Genomic DNA, 18,660 nt, shown 5'->3' with positions numbered 1-18,660 from the left:
TGTGTGTGTGTGTGTGTGTTGCAGATAATTGTAAACACAAAAAGAGTGAGCATATGGAAAAATATGGTAGAAGATTCAATGCAGAAGGTCGACATGGTTATACAAATGTGATTCCAATAATGCGTAGATCAGATGTACTAAGAGAGCTCACTAAGAAAGCCTTCTTGAACAGTTTAGTTGTTAAAGATTCAGTTTAGTTGTTATACAGTTTTACTGTTAAAGATAGAAGTTTTTCTGTTCAAATCATTTCCCATTATAAAAGAAAATGTTCTCTACCTAAATAAATCAATCAAGAACAATTCATCTAAAATTCCCAAACTTTCTGTACTCGTTTACCCTCTTCTACTGCCCCTTTCATAAGATGGAGGTGGAGGGGGACGTGGCGGCGGAGATGACGGTGATGGTGGAGGTGGAGGTGTGGGTGTGGGTACAAGTGGAAGTACTGCAGGTGACAGACGCAGTGGTGACGACGGCGGTGGAAGTGGATGTGGAAGTGGCAGTGAGGATGACAGCAGAGACCGGGGACGAGTGGGTAATAGAGGAACAGGAAATCAGCATGAGGTTTATAGTAAATCAGTTTAGACAATTCGTTACCATTACATAAAATCATTTGTGCAGACCAATTCAATTGTTCATTATTGTATACAATTATATATTAGTCTCTCAAAATACTATTTTCATTATCAATCATAGAAGATCAAGAATAGTTCTAACATTTATTTTATCTAAAAGAATGCATAGCTAAAATCACTTTAAAGTCAATTATTCATTAGTTGTCAAGGTAATGTACATGAATGATGTTGTAACTGATACTAATTAAGAACCAACCATGGTGTATTAATTTCTATCTAATCTTATTATATATATATATTGTTGTAAATTATTGTAGTTTTGGAAAAAGTTTCAAGATTTGAGAATCAAAGTAATTCTTTTTATAAGTTAATAAGCATAATTGAAACGTTAATTTAATTCCCAAATCAGTTCAAAAACAACTTTTTATAATTTAAAGAATTTCATCATGAACAAAACGAAGGCAGTTTATTAAAATAAAAGCCGAAAGCAGATAGATACATACTTTAAATGAAATTAGTCAAAAAGTAAAAAAAAAATTGTAAAAAAAACAAGTTTTTAATAACTAATTACGGTTTTGATAATTATTTAGTTTTTTATTTCTGGTTTTTGGAAATTATGCTCACAATTCTAATTTCATCCATTAGTTTTCAAATTGTGTTGATTATATTGTTGGAGTTTTTTTAAAACAAAGTAAAAGTTTGAAATTTTAAAGTTTTTAAAAACTTGTTTTTTTCTAGAATTAAGCTAAGAATCCAACTTTTCTACTCCATTAATATGCTAATAATCATGGCAAAAATGGTAAAAAAAAATTAGACTTAATTTTTAAAAACAAAATAATTACCACTAATAATATGATTTGTTGAAATAAAAATGAAAAGCAAGAACACAGCTGTAAAACGAGAAGAAAAAAAAAGTTCTCATAAGTTTCCTAAAGTTAAATCATCATTTTCTATCTTTATGCTTTGAAGTTTATTCCAACTTCAATATTGTTTGGAAAGGTTATTTTCAAAAATAGAAAAAAAAACTAAATTATTCACTTTGTAGGACAAAACTAAAAGATAGAACTGTAAATATTTTGTAATTTTTTTTCTTTTTTAACAATTTCCCATTTCTAAATGTAAAATTTTAATCTCTATTTTTTAAACAAAACAACTAAAAGATAAAACCTACTCCATTTCGAGTGTAAATATACTTTTTGACCATTTCCTATTTCTAAATGTAAAATTTTAAACTCTATTTTTTAAAACAAACCTTATTTATTGTTATTTTTTTAATCAAATCTAACAACAAATTAGTAGTATCAAATAAATTTCATTATAATTTATTAAAATGAGCATTTTTTGATATGACACAAAGAAATTGAAACTATTTTTTTTATATATAATTCATAAGGAAAATAAAATTACGAACCAAAACTAAAATTATAAAATATTTACAACTTATAGCAAATTTTATTTATTGATTGATATGCTATAGTGATAGAATACAAAATTTTGGTATAACTTATAAATATTTTAATTTATTTTACTATTTTTAAAGTGTTTCTTTTAAATTAATAAAAAGATCAAAATAGTATTTTATAGTTTTATTTTATTTTCTAAAAAGATTCTCTTTTAGTTCCAAACACTCCAAGTACTTGCGAAAAGTAAAAGACAGGAGATAAAGGCCCAACCCATACTTCAATTTTCCCCACCAATTTCTTGGACTTTATATATATATAAACCACAGGAAATACCCAATTTCTTTGTACAGTTCCTCCATTAATTAGTTCCACTGACAGAGAAAAATAGAGAAATAAAATGGGAAGAAGAAGAGGAGAGATGGCATTCATTTTGGTAATTCTTTGTTCATCTATGATGGCTTCCTTTGCTTTCACACAACTCTTCACAATAGGTTCATTTCCTCTCCACTCTCTTTTCTTCTTTTTTTTTTTTTTTTTTCATTTTTAAAGATACTTATTGTCTATATACGGTATGTTCAAATGAGTTTTTTTTTTAATTTTATTTATTTCATAATATGTGGAAGTGGAGAAATCAAATCTGGTTGTTTCGAGGATTGATATTTGATCATTAGTTTCTAAATAAGCTCCTTTGATTTTTTTGTTATTCGTTTGTTATAAGAAAAAATATCCATTTTTGTTTTTTTATTTGTAGAATGTGCCTAATAATTCAAATTTTATGAAGAAGGTTGTAAAGAAAGAATGACAAAACAAGTTTACTTCTGAAATACCAAAAAGAAAAAAAGTTCATGCCCTCATTCGATTGAGTTTTGAAAAATGTGCTTGTCTTTTCACGATTTTATTAGTGATTCTCACTCTTTTTAAGAAAACATTTGAATATTTAACCAAATTGTAAAAACCAAATCTAGTTCTTAAAACATATCTTCCTTAGTTTACACAATCATCAATTCCTTAAAACAAGCTTAAAACATGCTTACTGAGTTCAATTCCTTAAAAAAAGTTTTCAAACCTATATTAAGTAACTGTTTAATAATCTCGAACACTGTTCAATTATGTGCCTTGTAAATTTATAAGCTAAAAAAATGGTTAATATATGATATTTTTAAGCTTAGAGTATGTATGGTAACTCATTGTTTATTGTTTTTTAAAAGGCATGTAGATCTAATGACTAATCCACTCCTTTGTTTTTTAATTAGACAAGTTTTTAAAATTACAAAGAAAAATTCAAAATGAAAAAAAAATAATCAAAATGTACATTTTGTTTTAAAACAAAAAAACAAAAATCAATTACCAAACAAATACGTTTTTGTTTTTGATAAACAAAATAAAAAAGTTAAAATAGTTATTAAACATGTCCTGACTAAAGTAAAAATTAATGTGTCTTTTTTTTTTTTATCAAATCCATGCGAGAATTATCATAGCCATGATAATGTTTGTATTTCTTTTTAAAATTATGTTTGTATTTTGTAGATTCTAAACAGCATATAACTGTTAGAGAACACAATAATTCAAGATTTGTTGAACGTCGAGGGGGAGGTAGGGGAGTGATCCCAATATATGTGGCTGGCGCTTCATCAGGCCGTCATGGAAAGCATAGCCACAGCCTTGGAAATCGTCCTAACAACTATATAGAGTTTATAATAATTGGTGTTTCCATCTCTATTGCACTTTTGTGTAGATTTATATGATACCCAAACACATTCCAAACCTTATATAATGTGCAATACACCTGTGTATTTAGAATCTTTTATTATGCAATTTACAAGTTACGGTCGTCACAAAGTTAATATTGTGAGACCGGCGTGTACTATTGACGCTTGGATTGAGGAGCATGAGTGTTAGAAGACTAGAAGCTATTGCAAGGAATTTTCCCACATTTATTTATTTATTAAAATAATATTTTGTTCCATATACTTTCAAAGTTGGATCAATTTTAGTTTTTTTTTTACTTTTAATTATGCAATTTTAATGTTTTTTTGTTCTTTTGTTATCTGTAAAATTTTACTATAATTAAACTTTGAAAACATATTCACATCATATATTTCTTTCCAGGAAAGTTTTTGTTATTATTTATTTATATTTTAAATATTTTTACGTGAGTTAACCTATCATTCTCTAAAAATTATTAGTCATCTACGGTTTCTTTAACTTTGGATACCAGATTGAGAAAGAGGTAAGAAGATATCATCACTTACCCGGAATGTGACCTCCAGCAACACGATCCAGATATCAATCGTCACAACTTCTGATTGCATGATCCTGTACTACCTAAATCACATGGGCAATCACAAACAAATTATTTGCGTACCTACCTATTCACATGCCATCAACTGCCATGAATTTGCACTATCGACATCAAACTTGAGGCCACTTCAGTAAATCTACATTTTCAAACAATAACGAAAGCGAAATTTAGAGAGTAATTCAATGACACCCATCTTCATGTCCCTTCAATTATAAAGGAAAAAAATGTATTAGAAAATCTTTTAATTTTAAAAAAGAAAAGTTTCTTATTACGGCGACATTAAAGACTTAGGTGGACAATGCAAAAATGAGGAAACCTAAATGCACCCAACTATTTTTCTATTTGACAAACTTAATTTTTGTTTGAATTGACATTTCTAACTGAGACCTTGACATTTCAATCCTTAGTTCATTCATACAGAAGGGGAAAGAACATTAAAAAAAAAAAAAAAAAAAAAAACTAAGCCTTTGATTCAATTGGAATAAAATCAAAGCGATTGAATTACACCTAGAGATAGTCAAAGAATATAGGGAAACTCAGATGGTCAGAAAGCATAAGGATAATTTAAGCAAGAATCGTTTAGGCGTTCGAGGTTTTCTTTAAACTCAAAAGGACAAGTTCTCTTTCAAAACTAAATACTTTTGTAGAGAAGTTTTTACCAGCTTGGTCATTTCCACTTCAACCAATTGCCCTCCATTCTCCCAACCAATCGCCATAGCTCTGCTAATCTACCAATAACAAATAGAAACATCAACAAAGAGAGGAGCAAGAATAATAGGTGTGAAAGCTCTCAGTTTCAATGCCGTGTTTAGAACAAAGAAGGTTTCAAGATTATCTAAAAGATAATGACAACAAAATAGAAGAAATCAGAGGCTTAAAACCATAATATCATGAAAGAAAGAAAGAAATTAAACAGAGAACATAGAACTAAGTTCCGTTAGTGGAGTCACGTCACCCCTAAATTTTTATTATTTTTTATATCTATCAGGAGTTTGGACCTACTTACATGTACTTCAACTAAATACTAAATACACAACCTCTTTGTAAGTTATCGATATATATTTAGACTACGTACCTCAACTAATACGTTACCTTTTCATAAGTATCGAGATTATATCTGTCAATGAACAGTTATTCTTGATTTTTATTACTAACAAACAGCAGTAAAGCAGAAGAGTGAAAACCGTGTCCTGATCCTGAAGGCACTTCAACAAGGTAGGAAAAAAGAAAAAGACAGAAAGATTCGAGTTCGTGTTTCTTTTTAAAACTGTGTATTATTCTACGTGTCCGTGTGCTTAAAAGAGATAAGAGTACTTTAGTGGATTCGAAGAAGAAAAAAACCTAAGAACTTCCACTTCCCCACCGTTTTATATAAACAAATCAGAGTTGAAGACCGTTTTCCTATTACCTAATAAAGAGAGAAGATAGCTATTTCTATTACAACAATGGGAAGAAGAAGAGGTATAAGATTGATTTTCTTACTGTTTTGTTCTACCTTGGCCATTTCATCTGCTGCTCTCCAACAACAAATCTTCCCAACGGCAACAGGTCAGTATCCTTTCTAATCTCTTGAGAAAATTCAATTCACCTTGTTTTATTCTCTATTGTTTTATCACAAATTTTCTCTGCATATTCATTTTTTTGGATCACACAATTTCAAAATTGAATCAGACTGATCATGAAATCATTTCTTGGTATCTAGTTCTTAATGAAAACCTAGTCTCCAAGAAAAAAGTAATAATTCCTTCAAAGAAAATCAGTGCATCATAATAATCCAACATAAATGTTAGATGTGAGTTCATTAATTTGAACATGATATAAATTTGAGGTACTTCTCTGTATTCAATAGTAAAGAATGTCAGTGCAGTTTCATTAAACGATGAGTTTCGTCAAACAATTTTATCTTAAAAAGCTCAAAAGTTCTATCCTTTATGTTAAAGGGGTGTTTGGAGCTTTAAATTTAATTATGAAGTTTAAAGTTCTATCCTTTATGTTTAGGCTATATAGTTGAAAGATAGATTTTCTTGTTAAATGCTTAAAATAGATTATAATAGATTACAAGTCTAGAGTTAATACAGTAGAGTTAAAAACTACAACTTAGAGTACATAGTTGAAAGGTATAGTCTGTTGTTAAATGCAGAAAATAGAGAAATAAGAACAGATAATGGTTCTAGATAAATGGACCATTTCATATAATTTACCATAGAAGTTGAATAGTTTAATATCAATTTATAAAAAGAAGTTTGTAGGTTAAATACCTTGGATGCTTTTAAGCTCTTTGTTCTCTTCTCTTAAAAGCCGTGAAAGTAAACTACGAAATCGTCCATGTCAAAAGCTTAAACTTGAGGATAGAAAAATTGAATCATCATAATACTAAAATTCCCCGTGACAAATAATTTTGATATCATATAAGTGACCCATTAGCTCAAAAGTTTAGGTAGGTAAATCCATTAAGCCAACCAAGCAACAAAGAGAATCGGTAAAAAAAGTATATACGACAAAATTGAATTATGAAACCGACAAGAAGCTAAAATAAAGAGTGCATTCCAGATAACATGTGTAGATGTATAACGACAAAATTGCATGATTGGAAGTCAGAATAAAATAGTAATGTGAAAAAAAAAGGAATAAAAGATTAATAGAAGAGTAAAGGTTAGTGAGGATTGCAGGTTAACATGTCCTTTGGGATTTCTAATGTAAATAGAATAAAGTTCAATATCCAGTGAATGGAGGGGCCATAGGCCCATAACAATGTAAGGGTTTTCCAATAACTTTAGCTTTTGGGAGATAATATTTTAAATCAAATCCGAGTTTAGATGCTGCTAATCAGTACTGACAGAAGTGATCAAATAATCAACTACTCTAATTAGTCAAGATAATATTCATAATCTCCAATTTAGTTTTCTTTTATTTGAATGGTAATACTTAATAAAAACAAAGTGATCAAATGATTGAGTTTTCATTTATTTTATGATGCATGATGCTTACAAGTTACATATATGGTTGCAAAAAGATGTGTTTTTTTTTGGAACTTGTTCAATAAGCTTGTCCTATTCCTATTCCCATTTTCAATAAGCTCTTCTTATTCTTACTCCTAATTCGCTGTATTTAATTAGTGAATATATACATTAATATTAAAATTGTAGTTTGAAACTACTTGGTTAGAGAGGTAATGGAAAACGAGTTTCCAAAACAGAAAAATATAGGGTCTACTTGTTTAAAAACATTGAACAAAGTTGAATAGGATGAATTTTACGTCATAAAACAGCTTATTTTCGTGAAATATCAGAAAACTGAACTTAACTTTTTAAAAGAATAGTTATAATGATAACCAATTGTACAGCAACATTCTGAAACAATTGAAAATGTGGCCAAGTTTAAGTGAGTCTATCAGTGCTAACCAATATTTGCAATATGGTTTTGAATGATAGACTTTGTTATTTATGCTAATACTTCACGCATATATTTGCAAATATTTCCTTCTAAAAACACGTTATTTAAGTATGAAGTTTCAAATATAATGGAGTTGAAATATAATAACCCAAATATAATGAAGTGGAAATATACGTGCGCATGCGAATATACAGAAAAAATTTGTGATCTTCTTAACCACCGTTATTTTTGTAAAAATATAATTTAACAAAAAAAAAATTACACATATATATGATTCCTGGCCGTGTGTATTTATAGTGTGCGTTTCTTTAAATATGTTCTATTCTATATGTATGCAGAGTCTAATTACCAACAGAAAACTTACACAAAAAAACATGGTAAATATGGGGTTACTAACCAGATTAACAGAAGATACAGTTCAAGTGCAATCACCGTTTCTAATGTGATTCGTCGTGGAAGTGGAAGTGGAAGTGGAAGTGGAGGTGGAGGTGGAAGTGGAAGTGCAGCCGCTGCCGGCGGTGGGGAAAATGGTGGCAGTAGACCTCGTACAGGAGGAGGTACAGCCGTGATCCCTGTTTATGCAGCTGGTTCAGCACAAGCACATCACCGCCAAGGTCGAGCACATAATGCAGGAAATAGCTATGAGAACAATATGGGGCTTCTGGTAGCTGCAGTTTTGGCCGCCATTGCTCATCTCTGTAGAGTTTTCTGATATCAAGGCTGTCTCCACTGGGACACAATAACATTGTTATATTGTTGGGCCTCCGTTTCCTGTTAAGGTCAAGAAAAAAGTAAAATATTTGGCTTGCAAATGATTGTATGTGCAGAGAGAGAACCTCATAAAGTTTTTTTTTTCTTGTTTTGAGTGACCGTTGTATTGTACAGACGGAAGTATTTTAATTGCGTTAATTAGATACTCGTCTCAGGCATTATAATCACATAACTGAAACTATTGAATGTAAGAAACCAGTGAGAGATTCACCTCGTTAATATTCCAGTTCTTCAACCTTCATGGTGAGAGCAATTGCAGGGTTGTGGACATTTTGGTTTATCCTATTTGAATTGATTGATAAAGACAAAAGTTCAGACTTCAGAAGCAAAGGAGAGACTGTTCTCATGAGATGCATCATGTTAGTGTATTAATGTTGGAATAAATGGTCATGATTCTTCATGAATGGATATATTATGAGTGGATGCATCATTTCATAAAAGGTGTTATTAACTAAAGGACATGACTTTTAGAATGGTCACGAAAAGTCTATAAATAAGTCATTTTGGTGGAGAGAAAAGAACACATAAAAAAATCATTTGTCTTCTATGAACAAATTTCTCTTCATATCCACAATTTTGACGTTCAGTAGATTCATAAAGTTTCGTTCGTAGATCTTCTATACGGGGTGCTACACTTAGAAGAAGTTGATATGTTCTATCCTAGGAGGCAATTACTCTAAATTCTCAAGCACTAGGGTGAGTAATTTGTCTTAAGAAGACAATGGAAATTCGTTGAACTCAGATCTATATTTGTGTATGATTTTTCTGTTCACTGTGATAATAATATACATAGCAATTTGTTCGTACGCTTGATAAAAAAGATAGAGAAAAACTATAGTGGTTCCAGGCTCAAGCCATATTCACCCTTTGATCTTACATAAATTGACAATGACATAGAGACTTGGGGGTAGTAATATCTGTCCTGGCGGCTAAGCATACAGTGTACTTCTGAATCCATGGTGATTTAATAACAAATTTAAACTTCCCCTAAATTGTAAGCTTCAACTCAGAGTGATCTAATACTAATATTCTTCAATAGATGAGAGATTCGGCCTAAGATCCATCTTCTACAAAGTCAGAGCAGAATGGAAGTTTACGTAGGCAAAATGAAATAATTTTAAAACTGCTAACTACCGACTTATTCAGCTTTTTGGATGTGAGAACTCCCGTGGATCCATGACATCAACAGCACGTCCAATTGTTTTTCGAACAATTCCTCTGTCTTCTCTTCTTTCGACGTGACAAGTCTGCAAGCGAATCATCAAACTTAAGAAAATGAAACCATTGAAGCAATAATGTGATATGAGAAACTATTGGAACGGAAATCAAAAGATAAAAGTGCTTTCAAAAGGAACAGCAACCACACTCCGAGTATCCATATACTACTAGTAGTACTCAGAACGAACGGTAAATTTTCACAAACCAAACAGGTCCACAAATTTGTATCCAGAAATATACGTTTCCAAAACTCAAATAAGAAAAATGCAGAAACCTAAAACAAGAATTCGACCAACTTCATCGACGGTCATCCATTAGGAATCAGCTCCTAAGAAAACACTGCCGATTCCTCTCTGTTCTTCGGCTCAACCTTCCCAATACAGACTCCCGCAGTACAAGCACTCATACATTCATAATCAGCTCTGAGATCGAATCGAATGAATATTGAAAAACAGGTGATTCTCGAATTCATGAGCAAAAATTCTAGAACCGGTGGGAAATCAGCGATGCGAAAAGTAGAATAAGAAAATGTAAAACCTAAAACGAGGCCTCGACAAGCTTCATTTCATCGATGATCATCCATTGCACAAGGCCTTGGAGCGGCATTTGAGGAATGGTTCTTGAGAAAAATTTACTGGTTCCTGTTCACTACGCCATTCTACCAGATCTCTCTTCCTCTCTATACTACGGCATTTCAATGGTGTTTCCCTCGATCACTGGTTCCCGCCATCAAAGCTAGTGCGCGGCAAAAATAGTTATTTAGCAAACTTGAGATTTGTTAATAAAATTATTGCACTTACTCCTTGATTAATTTGAACCATAACGTTAAAAGTAATAAATATATATATATATATAATCGATCCAATCTCTTTCCTCTCTTGTCATCTAAAGCCATTGGAGGTTTGATATCGAATTAATTAAAGACGGAATTCTTTCATCATGGACATCGATATCTGTGATATAATGTATTAAAATCCTCACCTAAGGCGATTATTGGTCCGTTTTTGGAACCCATCATAGTCAGTTTAGTAAAGTGTCAAATCGACCTCAACATCGATAAGTAAGGATTGGTCGGTCTAACACTTAAATAAATAAATATATATATATAATTATCAATTTGAAACTGACATCTCTCGTTTTTCGATCAACAAAGTTGCTCTGCTCGATTTTTCGGCCTATCGTGCTCACCTCTAATCTATATAATCGTGTAATTGATCTATTACGCCTTAACTGAGATCATTTTGTTATTTTAGATCGTGGGTCGGTTACTTTTGTGTGTTTTCAAAATTGTTCTCTAAGTAAATATTTTGGCTCCTTACGTTAAAAAACAAAATATCTACTCCCGTATAAAAAAATCACTAAAAATAAATTTCATTACATTTACTTTTTCTATCAAATTTAAATATATTGTCAATTTCTTTTTTGACAATTTTCCTAAAAAAAAGTAAAACATGGAAAAAAAAAAGAAACTAAACTAAATAGACTAAAATAATTTGTATAATTTTGCTATAGCCTATGAATAGTTTCAATACATCACTAATGTAAATATACAATAATATCTTATATCTTTAAAACAAATTGTATCAAATGACAAAAATATTAAAAAAAAAACAGCTAATTACACTAAATTTGTTTGTATATTGTGAATATGTCAAAATTAGTGACGATTATTAGACGATAATCATAAAGCTATTAGAAGGCAATCAGATAGTAATTATATACTTATCAGTTTTTAAATTTGCTACTTTTACAATTTAGAAAAAATAACGATATGAGCTTTGTTATTCTATATATATATATATTTGTTTTCTTCCTCAAGGTGGAGTGTCTCTCCTACCAAGTGTTTATTATTATTATCATCATTATCATGTACAGGCATATCTCTATATATACACATTTATTTTATGGAAATTGGCATTTTTTTTTAGAAAAAGGATGGAGCGGGTGGTGACTTTGAATTGAACCAAGACAATAAAAGATTTGTCAATAATTAATTTGACACCACATGACATAACAACCGTAGATGTTAATCGACATTTTCACTGTATCATAAAAAGTTTATAAAATACACACATATATATACACAAATAGTAAGTATGTATACATATATACTATTTCACTTCTACTCATTTTAATAAATTTTAGTAAAGTTTAATTCTTATATTCGAATGTGATGTGAACCCATAACTTTTAATTAGGTTTAGTTCCATATATAATCACATTTAGCAGCCACCCTGTCTGAGGTTGGACTTAGCCGCCATCTTTTGAAAATCACCTAGTTTTTTTTATTTATTATTATACAAATGCTACCTAACATCTCTAAAAAGTACTTTTCATCCATTTCTAAACCATTAAAGGAATTTACTTTAAGAAAAAGTTGACACAAAATCATTGGACACCAATTATATGGTCGTTTATTTTTTATTCGTTTTCCCTTTAAAACAAATTAAATGTGTTTTTGGAGAAATTTAATGTAAAGCACGTTGGAATACATGTTGAATTTAGAGAGAAACATAATTAAAATAGTAAAAAGTGAAAATCACAATAAATAGGAGTCTCTTTTAATTTTAAGTTATTTGTACACTATATATATATAAAAAGTGAAATAATATCAATTTTATAAGTTAGTCTAACGGTAAAGCTGTCTGCTAATCCTTTATATTTGTTGATTAGTGGACGTATTTTTGTATATTATATCTTGTATACTCTCATCTAATTAATGAATTATTACAAGTTGTGTTAGGAATTGGGACATAGGAGTCTAATTTGACAAAAGGGCAACACAGCATCCAAACTTTTTTTTTTTTTAATTTTAAAAATACAATTGAAAAAGTTGATTTTTTTTAAATAATTATTTTGCAAACATATACCCATAATCATATTATACTATAAATAGCTTTCCAAACAACTCATGAACTCACATCAAAACCTTTCCCTTTCTCTCAATGTCTTCTCTAATTCCAAGGCTTCTATTTCTCAGTTTCTGCTTATTTCTACTGTTTTTCTGCTCAAATTCACAAGACAATTATGACTCTCAAAAGGTAATTCCCTATTAAAATGACTCATATATGTATATATATTTATCTCTTTCTTATATTAAATTTGTACTGTTTTTTGTAGACATATATTGTGTACATGGGAAGTCATTCAAAAGGGAAAGTTTCAACTTCATCTCACCATATAAGATTACTAAAAGAAACCATCGGCAGGTATTTATATATACCTCTTAAACATATACATTATGTATCGTTTTAATGTATTAAAGATTCAGACTAGGAAATTGTTGTTTTTTTTAGTTCTTTTCCTCCACATTCCTTACTCCATAGCTTCAAAAGAAGCTTCAATGGATTTGTGGCCAAGCTGACTGAAGCAGAAGTAAAGAAAGTATCAGGTAATAAATGGAAATCCGAAAACTCTGAAAAGAAAAAAGTGAACTTAGTTATTATAATTTTTTGTTTGAGTATATTAAGTTTGATTTCAGAAATGGAAGGGGTGATATCAGTTTTCCCAAATGGGAAAAAGCAACTGCACACAACAAGATCTTGGGACTTCATGGGCTTCTCGGAACAGGTGAAGAGAGTTCCGGCGGTGGAAAGCAATGTGATTGTCGGAGTTTTGGACAGCGGAATTTGGCCGGAGTCTCCTAGTTTTGACCACGCAGGATACGGTTCGCCGCCGGCCAAGTGGAAGGGCAGCTGTGAAGTCTCCGCCAATTTCTCTTGCAACAAGTAATTCAGAATATCTACAGAATTTTATCTAATGCGGTTTGAATTTGCTTCAAAATGCAAGTGTTATTTTTCTAAAATCTAACAAGACATCCCATGTTGTTTATAGTAAAATCATCGGAGCTCGATCGTATCGTAGTAATGGTGAGTATCCAGAAGGCGACATCAAAGGTCCAAGAGATTCAGATGGCCACGGTACCCATACAGCATCGATAGTGGCGGGAGGGTTGGTTCGGCGAGCGAGCATGTTGGGACTCGGCCTCGGCACAGCAAGAGGCGGAGTCCCATCAGCACGCATTGCTGCATACAAAGTATGCTGGTCCGACGGCTGCTCCGATGCCGACATCCTTGCTGCATTTGATGATGCCATCGCTGACGGTGTCGACATCATCTCTGGCTCTCTTGGAGGATCAGGAGCTAGAGATTACTTTAATGACTCCATAGCCATCGGATCTTTCCATGCAATGAAGAAGGGAATCTTGACGTCATTGGCTGTTGGAAATAACGGCCCAGATTTCACAACCATTGTGAACTTCTCGCCGTGGTCGTTGTCGGTGGCGGCTAGCACCACTGATCGGAAATTCGAAACTAAAGTTGAGCTCGGAGATGGAAGAGAATTCAGCGTAAGAAATTTAATTTAATTTAAGTGATTTGTCATCTTATTAATTCATTTTAGAAAAAAGATTTGAATTTATGAAACTAATTATATGTATGATTTCATTCTTGGTATATGAAGGGAGTCAGCGTCAATACATTTGATATTAAGGGAAAACAAATTCCATTGGTTTACGCCGGAGACATTCCGAAAGCTCCCTTCGACAGTTCTGTATCCAGGTACCTGTAAATATTCACTCTTTAGTAGATGTTTTCAAACGTTTTGCCATTTAATTTGATTTAAAATATGTTTCAGAATGCATGATTTTAACCTTATTTTTCATTTCTTATATAGAAAAAGTTAACAAATGAACTACTGATTTTGAGGTTTGAAAAACAAAACTGCAGGTTGTGTTTTGAGAACACGGTAGATTTGAAGTTGGTAAAAGGTAAAATTGTAGTATGCGATTCATTAACTGTTCCAGGAGGAGTTGTGGCGGTAAAAGGTGCAGTGGGTATTATAATGCAAGATGATTCTTCTCATGATGATACCAACTCCTTTCCAATTCCTGCTTCTCATCTTGGCCCCAAAGCTGGTGCCCTCGTTCTCTCTTATATCAACTCAACCAATAGGTAATTTAATCAGTTTTTCTTTAATTAACTTTATCTCATACCAGTGGTTGCTTCATGATGTATTGTTAGGTAGCAAAAAGATGGAGATATATAACTCAGAATGCCATGCATGCATAGCTTGCTCATTGCTCGTATTAGATTAGTAAAGGATTATACTATTAATTGGTTAATTAGAGGATGATGTTTACAGCATTCCAACAGCAACAATAAAGAAGAGCACAGAAAGAAAACGTAAAAGAGCTCCGTCTGTTGCATCCTTTTCTTCAAGAGGTCCAAACCCAATCACTCCCAACATTCTCAAGGTAATATATATAAATTTCATTGCTTTTTAATTAGGATTAATATATACTTTTGTTTGTAGTTAATTAATTACATTACTTCTCTTGTAAAAATTGCAGCCAGATTTGAGTGGCCCAGGAGTTGAAATTCTTGCAGCATGGTCTCCAGTTTCTCCACCCTCAGGAGCCGAAGAGGATAACAAAAGAGTTCTTTACAATATCATCTCAGGAACTTCAATGGCTTGTCCACATGTCACTGCTGCTGCTGCTTACGTTAAATCATTTCATCCTACTTGGTCTCCTTCTGCCCTTAAATCCGCCCTCATCACTACTGGTAATTAATATTAAACTTCTATCTACATCTATTTGTATCACATTGATGAACCTATATAATATACCTTTTGATCTAGATTGTATTTTACGTACCAATCTAATTAAATTTGTACATGTATGCAGCATTTCCAATGAGCCCTAAACATAATCCAGACAAAGAGTTTGGATATGGCGCTGGTCACATAAATCCACTAGGCGCCGTGCATCCTGGATTAATCTACGATGCTTCTGAAATCGACTATGTACAATTTTTGTGCGGTCAAGGTATTGTGTTGGAAATTTTGAACATATATGCGATCAAAATTATTGTAATTTTCACTTTTTATTATATTTGATTTACCTCCATCCATTGTATATAGATGATTTAAGACCAAAGTTTTCATATTGTTTTCTTTTACTCCCTTTTAATAATTTATTTTCCTACAGGTTATACCACCGAGTTGCTCCAACTAGTCTCGGAAGACAACAATACTTGTTCTTCGAACAATTCCGATACAGTGTTCGACCTAAACTATCCTTCATTCGCTCTCTCCACGAATATCTCAAAACCGATCAACCAAGTTTATAAAAGAACTGTCACCAATGTTGGATCAAAATACGCAACATATAAAGCTACTGTAATTAATCCATGGAAGAACCTTGAGATCAAAGTAAACCCTTCTGTTCTTTCATTCAAGAACTTGGGAGAGAAGCAAAGTTTTGAGGTTACAATCAGAGGGAAAATTAGGAAAGATATTGAATCAGCTTCTTTGGTTTGGGATGACGGAAAACACAAAGTGAGGAGTCCTATAACAGTGTTTATTGCTAATATTATTCACTCTTCATAATTAAATTTTCATTTCTAAATTATAAATATATGTTGTGTACACATATTTTCTTAAATTGTAAGATCATATCAAAAGGACATATTCTTTTTCTTTTTCTTCTTGTTATGAATTCCCCTTTTGATATATTGTCAATGAACATGCGTTTGTTTTAATTTCTTCGAAATGGTTAATTTTTCAATCCAAATTTCATGGTCTATACCTGCTTCGGTTAACTGCAGCCAGCCATCGCAAATTAATTAATTAAATATATACATATATATATGTTGAAATACCATTGTGTTTATCATAAAATTCAAAATGTAACCACTCGAATTAATTAAATTTAAATTGACTATATATTGACCACAAACATCGTGTGATGAAATATAAATATATTTTAAAACGTGTTTTCTTTCAAATATAAAAAAATAGCAAAAATATTTATAATTACATTAAAATATCTAGACGATGTTGATAGATACTATCCATTCGGGTAGATAGACTACAAAAATTTGGTTACATTTGTAAATAATTTTTTTAGTATTTTTGCTATACACGACGAATTTTCTTTAAAAATCAACAATTATCTTATAGAAAATTAAAATTTTATTAGAATCATTTTTATAAATAGCAAAATAAATTAAAATATTTACAAACTATAAAAAGATTTTGGATTCTATCGATGCTAAAATATGATAAACTTTTATCATTGTCTATCGATGTCATTGATAGAGAAGAATGTTAGTGTTTACTATTAATAGAATTTGAAAAGTTTTGTTATATTGTAAATATTTTGCCAAATTTACTATTTTTGACCATTTATTAAAAATATATAAGTAAGTTTTAAAATTTGATTGTATCAGTTCTTTACAAGTAGATCCATTTAGTTTATGAGTTCATGAAATGTATATTTTTAGTCTCCAACGTTAAAAAGAAAAATTTAGATAGACCTTTAAATAACTTCATAGTTTTATCTTAAATAAGTATATATATGCTATTTTTAAAAATGTTCCTTTAAAAAAAATTATCATTTTTTAAAATGACAAAATAAATTAAAATATTTAAGTAAAAATTTGGATTTGAGTAACGATGGTCTTTATATCGTGATAAATATTTTATAAAATTTGTTATTTTTTGAAAATTTTCTATCTAAAACTATTTTTTTTCTAGTTTTAAATATTATATAATTATTTTTAAAAAAATCAAACAAAAAATACGTGTAAGTAAGACCTTTTTCCACATATTTTAAAAAATCCAATGACTAAAGAGTTAAAATTTGAAAATTCAAATGTAATTTTGTTTTCGTACGTATAGTATATTATTTTATGGGAATTAAATATATATTTTAGTGTTGTTTGTAAACTTGAATGAAAGTATGCAGCCAGGCGTCGCCTTCGTAATGGACAAAGTCCAAAGAACTTCATAAGTAATTTGACCTTACAAAACAGCCTCTCTTAAGAATTTTGTTAAGGTTTCAAAATCGCTTTCATTCCATTATCTCAATTTTAATTAGACTCAATAATTTAATCTTTAAATTGTATCAAATTGATTAAATTATTTAGTCAATGTACCCTTGGAAAGTGTTAGTGTGAAAATTCAAATTTTGAAAATTATGATATGGATGTTGATGAGTAGTCCGTCCTAATCTTTTTATAACTCTATTTTCACGTTAATTAGGATAGGACGAGGATGCTAAAAAGTCTATTAAATGAAATTTGAAAAGTGGTTTGAAGTGTTAGATATTTAAATGCCTTTAGATTGAAATTTGTCAAATCATAATATGAGTTTAGTATTTCCAATATGAATTCATGTAATTCAATTATGGTTGAAACCCCTTGCTTACTAAAGTTTAATTCAATTTCAACCGAGAACTAAAAGTTTGATATATTCGATAATTCAAAGTCAACATAGGTTATTAGACATATAACAAATAAAAGTTTAAGAATTTATTGAATACGTTATAAAATTTAGAAATCTATCACATAAATGATATACTCATAAAAGTGCAAATTTTGACAAAAAAATTTAGAAAAAAATAGTTCTTAATACACCTATTTTTTAGGTACGGTCAATTTGATAAATATGAGGATAGTTATATGATAATTTTCTTTTAAATTTGCTATACTATCACAAATTTCCCAATTTCTTCAAATTGCAAAAAACCCCAACTCGAGGCTTGGTGTTAAATATCTATGTTCCCACGGCGAGAATATCTATATAAATAATAGATTTATATCTTCATTATATCGAAGAAAAGCCTACAAAATCACACATGACAATACTATGAATTAAACACATATATAATAACAAAATATTCATAAACTAAGTACAACAACTAGTAATACTTGGATATATAACACATGTTCATTGCATCTAATCTAGTCGTTACACAAACATAGTGAGCAAAGATATAACCAAAGTATATCATTTTTCTAGATTATATGTGTTGAATATTCTCTAGATGATTAATTACACGTTTTTGGTAACCAAGTTCTACTGAGACTTGGTAATGGGAGTCTAATTTGACAAAAAGTACAACTTTTTTGTTTTAACATTTGAATAATACAACTAAACAAGTGTAGTATTTTTAAATGATTACTTTGCAAACATACCCAAATCATATTATCTATAA

General features: G+C 30.6%; 2 protein-coding genes and 2 long non-coding RNA genes across 6 annotated transcripts; 3 read left to right on the top strand and 1 right to left on the bottom strand.

Annotated features, from left to right (window-relative positions):
- Positions 1-54: 54 nt before the first annotated feature.
- Positions 55-10,382, bottom strand: LOC105435589. Of its 3 annotated transcripts, XR_969631.2 has the most exons (7): positions 10,197-10,382; positions 9,580-9,688; positions 6,536-8,723; positions 5,760-5,902; positions 4,937-5,005; positions 4,228-4,413; positions 55-442 (listed from the first exon to the last, which is right to left on the bottom strand). It is a non-coding gene; the product is annotated as an uncharacterized LOC105435589 (long non-coding RNA). The 3 variants fall into 3 exon arrangements; XR_004216673.1 differs by lacking the exon at positions 55-442 and having other exon boundaries at positions 3,400-4,413; positions 9,576-9,688; positions 10,197-10,380; XR_004216674.1 differs by lacking the exons at positions 55-442; positions 10,197-10,382 and adding an exon at positions 9,934-10,116 and having other exon boundaries at positions 3,400-4,413.
- On the top strand, positions 2,302-3,941 carry LOC101206017. The gene is made up of 2 exons (XR_969630.2): positions 2,302-2,466; positions 3,503-3,941. It is a non-coding gene; the product is annotated as an uncharacterized LOC101206017 (long non-coding RNA).
- LOC101203448 (glycine-rich protein DOT1) lies at positions 5,497-8,608 on the top strand. Its single transcript, XM_011657529.2, has 2 exons — positions 5,497-5,825; positions 8,009-8,608. The coding sequence occupies exons 1-2, from the start codon at positions 5,723-5,725 to the stop codon at positions 8,380-8,382; spliced, it is 477 nt and encodes a 158-aa protein (XP_011655831.2). The 5' UTR covers positions 5,497-5,722; the 3' UTR covers positions 8,383-8,608.
- Positions 10,383-12,579: 2,197 nt separating the features above from the next.
- On the top strand, positions 12,580-16,219 carry LOC101203698 (cucumisin-like). The gene is made up of 11 exons (XM_031885269.1): positions 12,580-12,700; positions 12,780-12,868; positions 12,956-13,050; positions 13,141-13,387; positions 13,494-14,007; positions 14,121-14,218; positions 14,387-14,611; positions 14,802-14,913; positions 15,010-15,223; positions 15,346-15,486; positions 15,649-16,219. Exons 1-11 carry the CDS (start codon positions 12,605-12,607, stop codon positions 16,047-16,049), a joined length of 2,232 nt encoding a protein of 743 aa, XP_031741129.1. The 5' UTR covers positions 12,580-12,604; the 3' UTR covers positions 16,050-16,219.
- Positions 16,220-18,660: the final 2,441 nt, after the last annotated feature.

Source organism: Cucumis sativus, chromosome 5 (assembly GCF_000004075.3).
Source record: "Cucumis sativus cultivar 9930 chromosome 5, Cucumber_9930_V3, whole genome shotgun sequence".
Lineage (NCBI taxonomy): Eukaryota > Viridiplantae > Streptophyta > Magnoliopsida > Cucurbitales > Cucurbitaceae > Cucumis > Cucumis sativus.
This window is presented reverse-complemented; position numbering and strand designations above follow the sequence as displayed.